This window comes from Patella vulgata, chromosome 9, assembly GCF_932274485.2.
Source record: "Patella vulgata chromosome 9, xgPatVulg1.2, whole genome shotgun sequence".
Taxonomy (NCBI): Eukaryota; Metazoa; Mollusca; class Gastropoda; family Patellidae; genus Patella; species Patella vulgata.
The window spans coordinates 27,349,617-27,366,242 of record NC_065887.2 but is presented as its reverse complement, the minus strand read 5'-3'; the positions used below and the strand labels follow the sequence as shown (position 1 = coordinate 27,366,242).

Below are 16,626 nucleotides of genomic sequence, written 5' to 3'. Positions count from 1 at the left end.
GTATTGATATAAGTATTCTGGAACAATTAAAAAAAATATATATAATATATATCTTTTTATAACATACAGTAAACAATATAATCCTTGATACAGACTATTAGAGCTTTTCTCGGTTACAGTCAATTTATTTTTGAATAAAGTAAATCATAAAAAGGTGTTGATACTAATTAACTTAGCTTGCATCAAATAATGACTAGTACTTATATAACAAAGGAAGAGTTAAAATTTCTCCCAGTAGACCCATATAAAAGCATTTTTGGTGTTGTTAAATCTACAAAATATTAATATCATCCCAGCAGACGACCCTCTGGGACAAAATGGACCAACAAACCATGCAATAATAAGTTTTGAAAGTTCTTAAATAATAATTTGGATTTCAAATCCATGTTATGTTTTTTAAAAATTAAAGGTCATAATTGGCCCCTCGACTTCTACCTACTTACTCATAAAATGTAGATTATATCAAGATAATAAGAGTGACTGATATTTATTAATATTTATGTTCACTAGATTATATGAAGATGTCATCTGTATTGCCACACACACTTATTCACTTTACTGATATTTGTTATTTATTTCTTGCAATGTCTGTTCAAATTGTCTTGTCCGCAGGTTTGTCTTATTAGGTTTGGTTTTGTGTTTAGTGCAGTCCTCCTGCACTTAGTATTAGCACTATATTGATAATGAATGACTGATATAAACTTGATATAACAATGGTTACATCATAAAGCATGAATAATAATATGCATGTAAGAAACGGGCAAATGATATCAAACTAAAACTATTGGAAACTGCATGCAATTAACAAATTGAGTTTCTAGTAAATACAGGAAACAAATTAGTTTGCTATATTGAGACCACCAATTTTTCTCTCATTTGTATTCCCAGAAATAATATTACTGTAATATAAAATTATGTCAACTTTCACATGGAGATGTTTCAGGCCTGATACTTATAATTAGATACAACTCTTCTAAGCTCATCAATTAATATTCCTTGATAAGAAATATGGTTTCTTGGGTACTCAATAATATATTTTAAGCAGTGATTTCTAGTGATAAAGTTTCTAGACAATAGTTTTATAATGTGACCATAAATATTTCCCACACTGGTGTAGGATTGAAATAGCAAACTACACACAAAACCTACAAACTATACAATATTTAATGTATTACAATATTTTCATAAAGAACCACAACAGTTTTCATTGCTTTCAAAATTTCACGCATGCCATTACAAATTTTGGTTTTTATAATAATTGCTATAAAATAATAGATGTTTTTTTTAGATAATATTCAGGTTACTTTGAGTTTGTTCTTTGTTCCCCATATACAAACATAGTTTGAGTTAAAACTTCTTGAATTTTCTTATATCTTTCAACAAAAATATCATTTGTTCAGCTCAGCAGATTACATGAACCGAAGTCAATTTGTTTAAAAACAAAAACATTGTCACTGTGATCAAGTAATGTTTCTTATAGAATTATTTTTATTAAAACATAGTTTATAAATTGGTTTTTGATAAACAAATGCCTTTTTATAGTAAGTAAATGCCTTTACAGCACATTATTTGGTTATATGTGTTTAAACTGTACAATATACAACCTTTACAGACACAGTAAATTCAACATCTATACATTATATACAATTAGTACATTTACAATATCCTGAAAAATTCATCAATGTTTACTGATGATAAATCTTTCTAGATCAGATTCAGTACAACCTAATGAGTGTAAGCAATATACTGTATATTGCCAATTAAGTAACAGAGCTATCAAGAAAGGTTTGGTTGCAACAAACTGTTATAGATCCCAGAAATAGTTACAACCTATATCAAGTTTATATCATGATCGCAAATAAATATCCAAACTTTCAATAACAAGCCAACAGTGAGGCTGATGTCCCCTGCCGAAATCCCAAAATAAATAGATGACACATATTAATTAATTGCACATTTATCTTTTTCAAAAGTATCGAGCAATCAAACTGATGATCAACTATACACTAAGTTCATCAATCTCTATCAGATATAATATGAAATTGCTTAGCTCTGCTTAGCTTTAATGGGAAATGTTATTCATTGAACTCAGTCAAGATGTTCACTTAATGAACATCTACATCAAGTTTAAACATTCTATCTCAATTAAAAGCAGAGTTGTTATGTTCCACAGTCTTGACCAATCAAATTACTTATCGCACCTTAGCCTAAGCAGAAAATTCTCATAATCGACTTAGTCAGGGTAATTATATAATGAATCTATACTGAAGAGTTTCGTTGGTCACACTTAATTATAACCAAAGTTATTGTGCCCCAAAGGATAAACCAATCAAATTGTTTCCCTCTGCTTACCATAAGCAGACAATGTTCATCTTTGGACTCCATCAAGGCATTCTACTAATACACACCTATACCAAGTGTGAACATTCTAGCTCAATTAGAAGTAGAGTTATTGAGTTCCAAAGTCTCGACCAAGGTATTGATGTGATAAAACTATACACAAAGTTTCATCACTTTCACTCAATTAGAACTAAAGTTTTTGTGTCCCAAAGCATCAACAAATCAAATTGCTTATCTCTGCTTACCCTAAGCAGAAAATTCTCATCTTCAAACTCCATCAAGGCATTGACCTAATAAACACCTAGACCAAGACTGAACATTCTATCTCAATTAAAAGGAGAGTTATTGTGTCCCGAAAAGTGTAACGGACGGACAGACCCATTTTAATAGTCCCCAATTAAAACAACAATAAATTTGTTACCAAAAACATTACATCTTTAAACATACAGCAAGAAAAATATTATTGGTCAATCAGCAAATGTTTACACACATGCCATTATATGTAGAACAATGATAAATGAATAAGTACTAGTGATAGCTGGTGTTACCAATTCAAATTTTACTTCTTAGAGATCATTTATGAAAATGTTGCTTCCTATTTTTTTGAAGATTGTTTTCTTTTTTTAAATTTTAAAGAAATTAATCCAACATTGCTCAGATCCAACCAGTAGACTAATTATAAATCTGAGCTAAAAGTCAAAATGGTTTAGTCTACTGGGTGAGTTATGCATAAGATTTCTATGCCATGATCAGTAGTAGATACTTTTGGGGCATTTCTTTGTGTAATTTGATTTTTACTGGTCATTAGAAATATAGTAAGTTTAGAGGATTGCACAATATGAACTAATTGTGCCTGAGAAAGGTATACTATAGATGTTTCATCTAATACACTTTTGTTTAAAAATATTGAATGTTCAAAATTAATTAAAATGTCTAATTATGCAATCAAACAACAATCCTTCAAACCAAATTTTATATAAAATCCCATACCATTTATTACAAATATGTGCTCGAATCACAAAGCCATTATTTTAACAAAGATATGAGAAATAAGCAACTTGTTACAAGAATTAAAATATATATTTGAAGCCCTTGATTGTCACACATAATGCTTTTTATCTTAAAAACCAAAATGAAATATATATTTGAGCAAAGTTTTTTCGTTCAAGTATTACGGATTACTTTTCAACAGACAAATCAGCAAGGTTTTTTTGTTGGTGAAAATTATCTTACTCTTAAGTCAGCAATTGTATATTTCAATGCAATATTTAAATTTAAATATAACTGCTTTGACAGTGAGTTTATTACTATATTTCTTTACCCTTTAAGATTTCACCTCCTTTTAAATGATTCCACTATTTAAGTTATGTGTCCCATTTTGAACAATCTGTTAGAAATAAACAAATCTGACTTATATACAAGGTTTACAACAACTAATTTTTTTATCTTTCTAGGTTTACAACCTTTTAGGTTTGTTAATTTCTTTTTTCAGTTTAAATTCCATACCCCTTTTGACAAAGAACAAGGTTTAAAAAAACAACTGAACAACACAATTGAGTAAACAACAGTAATTAAAACAATAATCAATTATCATTGGTTTCATTACTTTAATTAAGTACCATTCTGTCCAATCAAAGATGAATTCACGTAAATTAACATTGGAAAATTTCTGAAAAGAAAGCAGAAACAGGAATATGAGAAAAATTGAAACCTTAATACAGTTAAAATTAATCTTTGAAATCAAGGATCAGATTTAATTATCAGAAGTATGGAAATAATATCTAGATTTAATAATTCACCAATTTGATTATAACACAGATCCTATTTCATTTCGTTTTTTTATAGTTCAAAATTTTGTTTTACTTGTCTTTACTACACTAGGATCGGGAAGAGTTGTTATATTACCGGCATTTTGGTTGAAGTGAGAGATTAACCAATGAAACGGTCTGTTACGGCGAGCTCTTGGCTTTTTGATGCTCGGAACTGTGGCTAAACCACTAGAAACGTCAACGCTGATTGATTAATCAATGTCTGACGTCGTAGGGTCAAAAGCCGCTCGTTTGACCCACTAAAACCAGTCAGATCTTCATGTAGTGGAGGCCATCGAAAGTGTATAAAAAAACGAAATATAGATCTGTATTTTAATCAGATTGATAATTTACTTGTGTGTAGGGGAATTTGGCAGTGAAATGAAACCAGAGGATGCAGAGAAAACCCTAATGTTAGACAGGTGACTCTACTACTTGTAGACTCAACGACAGACCATGTGATTAAAAGCAATGGGTTAGGGAAACGATGCAATAGTGAAATCGTACTTACTATTTTCTCAAGAACAACAAGGACTGATTTTATGTTGTTTGAGATTCACTCCACACCATGAGCAAATATCATCACCAGACCAGGTTCCATTATGAGATCTTCAGGCATATGTTGGTTTTCACAATACATGATGGCCACTGCTTGCTTTCCTGCAAAACAGAGCAGAAGACATTAGACATTTGAATAGGTCACATTTGTATCTGCTATAATTCCTGTAAATCTTCAATTTCAGATGACACAATGCATCATGTAAAATACTTGAATAGCTTTTTAAGATACTGTATATGTGAAGTAAAACAGAGTCTACCAACTATTCATTGAGTGGGTGATACAAATGCCTCAACTAAAATGAGTGAGGATATGTTCCAACATGTGACTGTTATATTTTGATTTTGAATGAGGGCTTTCTCATTCATTGAAATTTACTACTGGCAAGTGGAATACAAGATCTAAATGTAGACCTGTATCCAGGTAATAACCTTAGTCTTATCAGAATTTGTTGAATATCAATAGGCCTCATCTAATGAACATAACCAGCGGCTGCCAGGCAGGATACGCCCACATTTTCGAGAGATGGATAGAGAACAAGCTAACAAGAAAGTGATTTTTCCTACAATCAAGGGCCATAATTCAGGAAATTACAATTCGATATGCGCAAATATCGAAAGGAACTGAATGAACGGCAGCCAATTTGTCTGTCAATTTTGGGCCGATTTTCACGAAATTCGAACTCAGTCGTCCTCAGGGTGTAACGGTGATATAATAATACGTTTTTTTAAATCGGATAAAAATAATTCAGGAAGTTACGGTCCGATATGTGCGAATATCGAAAGGAACCAAGATCTTTGGGTTATAAACTTATATTTCAAGTTTCAACAAAATCGGATAAAAATTGTGACCTCTATAGGGTCCACAACCATGATATAACATATTCTTATGCTATTCCAGAACGAACGGCGGCCATTTTGTCTGGCAATTTTGGGCCGATTTTCACGAAATTCAAAACTCAGTCGTCCTTAGGGTGTAACGGTGATATAATAATACGGTTTTTTAAATCGGATAAAAATTATGACCTCTATAGGGTCCACAAGCTAAAAACGCGATTTTTCGTACAATCAGGGGGCCATAATTCAGGAAATTACGGTCCGATATGCGCGAGATCTTTGGGTTATAAACATACATTTCAAGTTTCAACAAAATCGGATAAAAATTGTGACCTCTATAGGGTCCACAACCTTGATATACCATTTTCTTACGCTATTTGAGAACGAACGGCGGCCATTTTGTCTGTCAATTTTGGGCCGATTTTCACGAAATTTGAATTCAGTCGCGTACCTAGGGTGTAACGGTGATATAATAATACGTTTTTTAAATCGGGTAAGAATTATGACTTCTATAAGGTCCACAAGCTAAAAACGTGATTTTTCGTACAATCAGGGGCCATAATTCAGGAAGTTACGGTCCGATATGCACGAATATCGAAAGGAACCGAGATCTTTGGGTTATAAACTTACATTTCAAGTTTCAACAAAATCGGATAAAAATTGTGACCCCTATAGGGTCCACAACCTTGATATACCATATTCTTACGCTATTTGGAGGGTCTAGAGCACAAGTGATCTAACTACCAACCATTTTAGTTGGTTGTTAGATCACTTGTGCTCTAGACCCTCCATTTGTGAACGAACAGCGGCCATTTTGTCTGTCAATTTTGGGCCGATTTTCACGAAATTCAAACTCAGTCATCCTTAGGGTGTAACGGTGACATAATAGAACGTTTTTTAAATCGGATAAAAATTATGACTTCTATAGGGTCCACAAGCTAAAAACGTGATTTTTCGTACAATCAGGGGCCATAATTCAGGAAGTTACTGTCCGATATGCGCGAATATCGAAAGGAACTGAGATCTTTGGGTTATAAACTTACATTTCAAGTTTCAACAAAATCGGATCAAAATTGTGACCTCTATAGGGTCCACAAGCTAAAACCTGATTTTTCGTACAAACAGGGGCCATAATCCATGAAGTTTCGATCCGATACATGCCAATATCGAAAGCAGCCGAGATCTTTTGGGGACACATCTATATTTCAAGTTTCGTCGAAATCGGATAAGAATTGTGACCTGTAGAGAGTCCACAAACAATTGTGGACGGACGGACGGACAGGGGCGACGGCATAATACGTCCACATGAAAATGTGGGCGTATAAAAATTGTGTATGGATTCTGACACAACAGTATACAACCACACTTCGATGTGGATGCATAAAAATGTCTGACTATACTTTTCCACAAAGTCAGTTATAATTGTACCTGGTATTCTTTTTGTAACATAATTTTCATACTGTCTTCGGTTTAATTGTCTGGTTTCAAGGGTACTCAATCCACTTGGCCATCGTCTTTCATGAGCATTTTCCATTAATTCTGTTACAATATGAGCTGGTGAACCACTGTCAAGTAATGCTCGTTTAATCACAGCCTGTAAGACAGCATCTGGTGTTGATATCATACCACCCCATCTTGTTACTCTAGCCGTCTGTAAATTACTCACCCACCTAAAATAAAAAGAAAATAATTATAGGGTATAATATACTATAAAAAAAAAGTAGGGGATATTTGATTTTTAAGTGTTATTAAAGTCACCTAATGAAACTGACCAAGAAACAAATGACAAAATGAAATGAAGTTCACATTCATCGATTTATTCCAAATGATTGTTAGACTAAGTAAGGCACAGACTGACCATTATAAGGGTAAAATGATACCCGGGGTCAAACAGCAAAGTTACCACAGCATCACAACCAAGTCAGTAACGGGTAAATCCTCCTCTGTTTGCCAAACAAGCATTGATCCGACGTGGCATACTCCTAATGAGACGTCTAAGGTCATTTTGGTCCAGATTGTCCCATTCCTGTTGCAACGCAGCAGCAAGTTCTTGGACATTGGCAGGACGTTGTTGATGTTGACGTAACCTCTGTCCAAGCATGTCCCAGACATGCTCGATGGGGGAGAGGTCGGGACTCAGTGCTGGCCAAGGTAATGTGGTGATGTTCTGTTGTTGGAGGTAACCTGTAACGATCCTGGCCCTGTGACATCTTGCGTTGTCATCCTGGAAGATGAAACGGCGGCCATGACGTCGTGCGAACGGCACAACATGGACTGCCAAGATGTTGTCCCGGTAGAACTGGCCTGTAACACGCCCTGCAACAACATGTAAAGCCGTTCTTCCAGCAACAGTGATGCCTCCCCACACCATAACAGAACCACCCCCAAATCGATCATGTCTGATGACGTTAACGTCTTGGAAGCGCTCGTTTCGACGACGCCACACACTCCTACGTCTGTCCAAAAAATCAACAGTGAACCTTGACTCATCTGAAAACATCACATTGCTCCAGCGTCGATTATCCCAGTGTTGACGATCCCTACACCAACGACGTCTTGCATGAATGTGATGATCTCTAAACAAGGGATCACGCGAGGACGTCGGGCGCGAAGGTGACCTTGTGCAGTCGATTCCGAATCGTCTGGCCACTCACTCTCACACCAGTGTCTGTTTGAAGACGAGCGCTGATCTGATTTGCTGTGATGACACGATTTCTCAAGGCCAAGGTACGGATAAATCGATCCTGGGCTTGAGTTGTCGCCCTTGGTCGACCTGAGCGTGGTCTGTCCTGTACAGATTGTGTATCACAGTATCTGGACCATAGCCTGCTTATGACAGACTGAGAAACATTCATCGTCCGCGCCACAACCGCCTGTGTTGTGCCGATCTGTAGCATGCCAAGGGCACGTAACCTTTCATTTTGGGTAAGTCGACGCATATCAAAATTTGTTTTCTGGTCACTAAAACAATTAAACTGATGTTTCCACCCTGGAATTCAATGCCACAATGACTGTAACATTCAAAGTCAGAGTCGTGCAAATCTTGGGTTGGACCCCCATGATGATCCCAAGCATCACCTGCATTCCATGCGGTAGCTATTGGTGCGTTTGGGCGTCACATGTAACTGGAAATGTTTCTTCTGTTAGGTTCTATAGTGACTTTTTTCGTAGTCATTTGCATATTTTAGTATTATGCCCCCAAAATCAAATATCCCCTACTTTTTTTTGAATAGTATATATCACTGTTTCCGTTGACTTTATTTCAATATCATGGATCTTCTACCTGCTCAACAAACCGGATGACTAAAAAAAAAACTGTTTAATTGTCGGTGGTCTTTTATTATTAGACTGCTTTATAAATGAGGTTTTTTATGACAAAGCAAGTCAACATTGTTTGCTAATTAAAACCAAACAAACTGATGAGATGTTCAAAGCTACTTTATACGGCAAGACACCTAATAAAATGTTCATCTAAATTTGATTTCAGGCCAGTCTAAAGCCTAGGACTCATGAGCGTATTTTTTCGGCAATAGCACCAATTTTTAAAATCGTCCCAAAAAATTGCCTGTGTGGCCGTGTATGGCACCTTCAGCTCAGCGAAACCATTCACCCGATCGAACGCCCGTATCTAGCATGTTAAAATATTTACAGTCGAATATTTTACACTGGCGGCTAATTCGCCGGAAAATCCACTCGTCTGTCTGTAAAAAATCGCTGGCCAATTCCAATCGGCGCGATCAAGTGAAAAAATACGCTCATTTGCTCTTAGCATAAGAAGATGAGGTATCTATAAATTCCCTCTTTAACAATTTCTCAATAGCATATGTCAAGGAGTTCAAAGCTTACCGCAACACGATTCTCTGAATTATCAGGAACTCAATCTGCCGTTACCTTATACAAAAAGAAAACTCACCGAACGACATCTTCATTTTCCATTGTCGTCTGTATTTCACGTATCCTAGGATTGGATACTCTCATCGATCTTAAATATTCCTGATAATATAAAAAAAATATGATTAATGTAGAAATTCAAAGACAATAGGTATAAAGTTTATACTGACACTATGTTAATAGCACAAGTGTTAAAAAAAACTCTTATAGCAAATACAAGGATTTGACATCCAACATGAATGAAGACAGAACACCAACTATTTGTTTACACTGTTACAGATCTATTACTTGCCAACTACTGTGTTGCTTACCTACCTTAGTTTGGTCAAATATTTTTGGAAATACGATTTGAATATTTTGAGAGACCGCCTTCGAATATTGTAGGCAAATGTCACGTGAAGGTTATTTTATGTAAATAATTACTTTCACAAGCTGTATTTCTCTCTTCTGCTCGTTTAATTGTAACTTCTGTTCTGCCATTTCACTGTGCATATCTTGCATTTTATGTTGCATCTGTGTCATGGCACTTCTTAATTCTCTTACACAGTTATGGTCCTACAAAGAATATAATAATAGTTATTCTGCTTGTTCTAGTTCAAACAATGAAACTAAAATAGCTCAATATGATTTTCTTTTCTCAATATCTGTATTCAGTTGGGATTAACAATTTCTTTATTGAGTAAATAACATTTACTTACTTTTAATTCATCTTTTGGTATTATCAATCCACACCCACTTTCACACTGTACAGGTTTTTTCGGATTGTGTTCACACTCTTGTATGTGTGTCTGTAACATGTCGAGTTTAACTACTGATGTACAACCATAATTAGCGTTATCGCACGCTATCATAAGACGGGATAACAGATTACGTAAAATTCTTGGAACAGGTTTTAACTGGTTGGGCATAATAGGACTTCTATCTACAGGACATGTTGGTTGTCGCGTCAACCACTCGTGAATACAAGCTGCGCAAAAAGCGTGTTCACACTGAGGAGACTGGAAGATAAAACCAAATATCATATTAAACTAAAGTATGGACTATAAAATCAGAAAATCTTTTCCCCGCATTTAGGAAGTACATGTAAGTACTTTATTTGTCTGAAGCAGTGGTAGTGAGCTTTATCCGTTTATTACCCACTGCTACATCACTGCATCAAATATAGCTATTCTGTTTGAACATTTCTATTGGTTTGTATACCAAGTCTGCTTGTTGACTAATAAAACAAAATGAGAGAGAGAGAGAAAGAGAGAGAAAGAGAGAGAGAGAGAGAGATGGGGTTTAACATCCAATCGACACAAACTAGGTCATTCTGGGACTAACACATGGTTCAATTTTATTTCTATAATTCGCATGCGCGTGTAGGGGTCTTTAGCAGCAGAAGGAAACCGGAGTACATAGAAAATCCACGAGGTTGGACAGGCGGAAACAAAATGGTGACAGTCAAAATCAAGTACAGAAATATCTGTGATAATTTAATTTAATGATGACAGTCAAAATCTGCAAAAATTTGATTTGTCAAGTACAGAAATATCAGTGATAATTGGAATTGACAAGAACAGAAATATCAGAACTTTGAAAGATCTACAGGTACTAAACAACAATTTTTGATAAATAAACTTCTTAAGTATGGTAGTTGATGAGCATGATTGAAATTTTGACTTGTAATCCATGTGCTGAATACTATACATTGTGTAAATGATTCTTGTTATGAGGGAGAAAATCAAGATAAATTTTCTTGGACAACAACGCCATTGACTCCAAACACCCCAGGTTAGTGAGCCAGCATCTTATTCAGCAGTGAGGCAAGATTTGAATAAAATTGATAATATTGAAAATCCACTAATACCTGAAGCGGATCTTCTAAAACACAAGAGCATATGGGACATATTAGCTCTTCATCAACTTCACCTTGAAATCGGTGTACCTCATACCCCATACCACCTAAAAAAAAAGATAATGGAAATTATAATGTACATGTGTGTTTACACTCTCTCTGTGGGAAAAACAAAGAATTTACAGTGTAAATGTCTGATTACAGTAATGCAGTATGCCAAAGCTGGTAATCTCAAATGCTTGGCATTACCGTTAAATCAACAGTACCGTAATTGTATCCATAGAATTGTTTCTTCTGTATTACAGGTCTACAGTATGTTCGATGACGATATCTAACTAAACCATTTCACCCTATGATCTAATACATAACAAAATTTTGGTAAAGTAACATGATTTGATTATGGTCATTTTGAGACTAACATATGGTTCAGTTTTATTTCAATAATTTGCTTGTGCATAGGGGTATTTAGCAGTGTGAGGAAACCAACGAGGTTGGACAGGGGAATCAAAACCAAGCCACTTGACTCAACAGGTTGCAATTATTAACCGATTTTGTTCAAAATCAGCATATCAATCATTTTAATAATAGAGTTGTTCTTATTTATATTGTTCCAACCCCCAGGAGCAGAGCCAGGTCCAATATTTTTGTGTTTTATCCCTTATATCGCAAAGACAGCATCTATTTATTTTGGTGCATGCATGAGATTAAGTATTTATGACTTAATTTTAACCCCCCAGTACTGTCCCCATTTATATATTAAAAAAAATTTGGGTCCACTTCACTAAATCCCTATATCTAAAAAGTAAGGCAACTTAGTAAGCTAGTTGATCGACTTATCAACGCGTTGCCATTAGTAATAGATCGTGGATTTAAGTAAACGTCCTTAAATTACTGTTCGTACATGTATACCTTATAAGTACTCTTCCAAGCATAGCACGTAGCATGAGATACTCATACTCATATGTACCAACTGGTTGACAAACAGTAAGCTCACTTATTAGCCTCGTCACTCTAGTCTCAAAAGGAAATAGAATAGTCTGATGTGGTAAGTAAAATTGTTTATATTATCACCACAGTATTGGGGGAGGGGGGGGGGGTATTTTTAAATCAACCTGATTGCAACTGGTCTATACCATCTTTCAAAATACCTGATCTGTCAAAGTACCATGTAAGATGGAGAAACGAAACGGAAAGAATGAATGGAGTTTGTACTGACTATTAATTTGAAAGCTATATAATACTAATAATTTAGACCTGTGTCAAAAAGTCTTCCTGTATAAAAATTTATTAAATGTGAATAAATTTGTTGATGAAATTTGTAAACGTAACTGATATTTCAATTTGTGTAGTCAGGAAATTGGTCGACATTCAGGTGAGCGGCAGGACTAAATGTCATTTCGGTCCTGCGACGTTTCGGACTCGGACAGGTGATGTTTCGGACTCGGGAATAAGTTGAAAACAAAGGTTAAACTGAACAAAACTGTCAAATCAATCTATAATAAACCAAAAGTGATTTTATAAAAAAATAGCATGCAGGTAAAATATACTGCTTGCAATCAAGTACAGCATGTGGGATGGTGGATCACACACGGTATAGATCTCTCAGGGAACTGCGAAATGTTGTTCCGTTTATGAAAAGAAGCTGATGAATTTATTAGAAATAGGCCAATTAAAAACACGAAAGAAAATATTAACATGAAACACGTGGTTATTAAAAGACACTACCAAACGATAAAACGTAGCACTATTCGGTAAATTAGTGAGTACAAAGAAAACTCTTTTTAGAAAATATTAGAATTGCAACGATCAAAGTGGGATAATTAAAGCTGATTAACCGATAATCCCTATGTTATTGTAGTATGCGCAAAGGAAAAATGTGAGTTGTCAATCAGCTATAATGACGCCGGCCGTGTGTTGATTCGATTATTTCGACTCACGTTACTAAAAGATATTTAGGCTTTCACAATTATAAAAACATTAGCAGTATTACTAAATATACACTCGCTCATGAAACAAAACAAAATTGAACAAGCAGTGTAAAATCAGTGTTATCTTTTAATTATTCATCAGAGTCCGAAATATGTCACCAGATAGAGTCTCAAAAGTGGTCAAGTAAGTCTGAAAAGTCTTCAAGTAAGTCTGAACTGTCGTCAAACTGAGTCCGAAAGGTCGTCTGTGTTGAGTCCGAAATGACGTGCTACAAGTGGCAGGCGCTCGTGAGCGATCGCTCGCTATATAAAACAATGACCGTTGTCCTGGTGGTAATTATGGAATTATTGCATAAATCGATCTAATGATGAATTGGAAATAGACTATTTTTCAGATTCATAATCAATAAATGAATAAGACAAGTACTACTTCAGTACCGTCTACCGAGTTGTGGGTACTGTACAAAGCATAAATTCCAGTTTGAGGATGTCATATTCGCTTGATTTGGAAAATCATATCGCATTTCTTAAAATTGGTACAAAATAAAGTTATTTATTATGACATCAAAAGATAACCTCTTGTTTATCTATTTATTTTATCTGATCTTTTATCAGCTCTATTTTTGGAATACAAACGAGGCCTAAGAAGGGTCGTTGTCTCTTGTTAACCCAAATTCCAGTTCAATTTGGCAAGCATTTCATTGTGTATTTTCTACCGCAAGGCTTCTCTCATACTTACAAATTAAATGTATCCTCCAAACGTACGTTAATGTGAGAACAACAGGTTTTCAAACCAAATATTTCTCGCATTTGTCAGTTCTTTTCAGAAACTTCCGCCGTAATGATAGGTAATGCGCCGAATCAGTGCTCGGTCGTCCCTTATCGACAATTTTCAATTACCCCTAAGTACCACTAGAATTTCCAGTCAACAAACTCGGTCGATGGTTGGGCTAAAATTTGGGAATAGTTTGTTTGACTGAAATAAAAAACGCACTAACTCAAATATGATAACATCGTTTTTTGTCTATTTTGATTATTTTCCCCCAAGTTCAAATCTGACAGTTGAAGTCACAACTTTATTGAGATTTTCCTTCCAATAGCAATCCCCTAAACAACGTGTTGACCTCTCTTTGCGAGTAAGGTCGTCATCTAGGGTTAAGGGTCAACGACTGACGTCATCAACTGAAAACAATGGCCGTACTAATATAAACAACTTGAATTAAGTCTGTGTCCGATGCATAAAACTGATGACAGCATAGTATCTAGTCGCTTCGGAATAAAAACAACCGTGTGGAGGGATTTATAGAGGAGTAGGCTACATGTTGTTATGTTAGTTACTGCCACCACTGCTTAATAAAGTCAAGCTTTACGTTTTTCCTCGTCATATTGAGCGACTGGATTATTCGACTGGATTATTCGACTGAATTATCTGCTTGATTTTTTTTTCGACCGGATTATTTGACTGTTTTTTTCGGCTATCCCCGGCCCTAAATACCTAATTATCAGACTACTTTTGCCCCATAAATTGAACTTGAAACTATTTGGCAGGGGAGGGAGGTGCAAGCCCCCGGCTCTTTTACAGCTATGGCTATGGGTATGACTGAACTACTCGGTATTATCTTAGTTCACTGCAATTCCTGCTTATTATTGAACGGCTGTTTTTAACTTCTCATCATATAACTGTCAAAAGCACATTTTGTCAACTTGATCTGGTATGAAGACCCAACTTGATCTGGGATGTGGATTTATCGACAGTGATATTCGTCTAGTTTTATTGACTGAGATATTCGACTTGTTTTATTGACTGTGATATTCGACTGGTTTTATCATGGTATTATAAGGTCCATGGTTTTATCGACTGAGCTATTTGACTTGTTTTATCGACTGAGATATTCGACTTATTTTATCGACTGAGATATTCGACTTATTTTATCGGACTGGTTTTATCGACTGAATTATTTGACTCGTTTTATTGACTGAGATATTTGACTGGCTTTATCGTCTGGATGAGGCCACAAGAAAATAGTTTTATTGACTGGGATATTTGACTTTTTTCGACAATAAAATCAGTCAAATAATTCAGTTGACAGAACCAGTCGAATAATTCAGTCAACAAAACCAGTCAAATAATCCAGTTGAAAAAAAAAAGTCAAATAATCTCGTCAATATCCCAGTCGATAAAACCAGTCGCTCAATATTAAGTACCGGTGGCAGTGAGCTAAGGTAATATAGAATAGCCCAATCATGGTCGTAGCCAGGGGCTTCACCCCCCGCCCCTCCCAACTACTTTAAAGTCAGATTTTTCGGGCAAAAGTCTTATGATCTAGGTATTTAGTTGATACATGTACTAAACGGAGAGTAATGTTTTTGGCCCGTCATCTAAGTGAATAGAATCCTACATAGGCCTGTAGTCAGGGGCTGGGGGTAATGGACGAGTCAGGGTTTTTTTTGTGACCTCGTCAAGTCGAATATTTCAGTGTATATTTCAGTCGAAAAAAAGCAGTCGCTTGACTTGATGGTGGAGGACCATACTTTATGAATCACTAATTGGAGTGAACTAAGATAACAATAAGTAGCCTGGAGCCATGGTGGCTAAGTGAGTAAGACACTGGCTCGCTAGCCTGGAGGTTTGTTCCTGGTATTGGCTGAAAAAGTTCCTCAGGATTTTCCGGGTGGTTTCCCCCTGTCAGTGGGGCAGTCGTTTGGATGGGATGAAAAACCAAGGTCCCATGTACACATTGGCATGCATGTAAAAGATCCCCTGTATGGCATATGCCTGACTTTATTAGCTCAATCGGTGCACAACAGTAGGACGTTAAAGCCCATTTTATTTCATTGAGTAGCCCTTTCATGCTCATAACACGGTTCCACTTTCAGGGAATGTATCTGGTCGAGTGTGTTCTCTAAGTATCGGAAATGAATACAGATTTTTCGAATAATCTTCAACACTTTATTTCAAGAGCAAATAAATAACAGCAACAAGTAAACAACTTATAACTTCCTATAAATTGGTCCTCCAACTGGTATATAGGTTCCCTCAGCTGGTCTCTCCAACTATAATTCATCTTACATACATTTTTCTTTTTATATAAATTAGTTACTATGAAAGTATTGACATAAACATATAATTATTGAAGGATTAAGTCATTTAAACAATAGTAAAAGAAACTTAACAGACCACCCACTTTAGTTATTTAAATCGACTAACAAATTAATTGCTGTCTGCTTCTAATGACTAACCAAGTGAACCAAGATCAATAAGTAGCCTGGAACAACAGTGACTAAGTGAGTAAGGCGCTGGTTCGCTAGCCTGGAGGTCGCGGGTTCGTTCTCGGTATTGGCGGAGACAGTTCCTCAGGATTTTATCCAGGTGGTTTCCCCTTGTCCATAGGGCAGGACGGAGGGTGTGACAAAAACTACAGCTGTC

The 16,626-nt window shown here is 35.7% G+C and overlaps 1 protein-coding gene across 1 annotated transcript; it reads right to left on the bottom strand.

Annotated features, from left to right (window-relative positions):
• Nucleotides 1-3,041: 3,041 nt before the first annotated feature.
• On the bottom strand, nt 3,042-14,072 carry LOC126832425 (E3 ubiquitin-protein ligase NRDP1). Its single transcript, XM_050563186.2, has 8 exons — nt 13,939-14,072; nt 11,284-11,378; nt 10,133-10,432; nt 9,858-9,989; nt 9,457-9,536; nt 6,972-7,213; nt 4,660-4,808; nt 3,042-4,009 (listed from the first exon to the last, which is right to left on the bottom strand). The coding sequence occupies exons 2-7, from the start codon at nt 11,371-11,373 to the stop codon at nt 4,705-4,707; spliced, it is 948 nt and encodes a 315-aa protein (XP_050419143.1). The 5' UTR covers nt 11,374-11,378; nt 13,939-14,072; the 3' UTR covers nt 3,042-4,009; nt 4,660-4,704.
• Nucleotides 14,073-16,626: the final 2,554 nt, after the last annotated feature.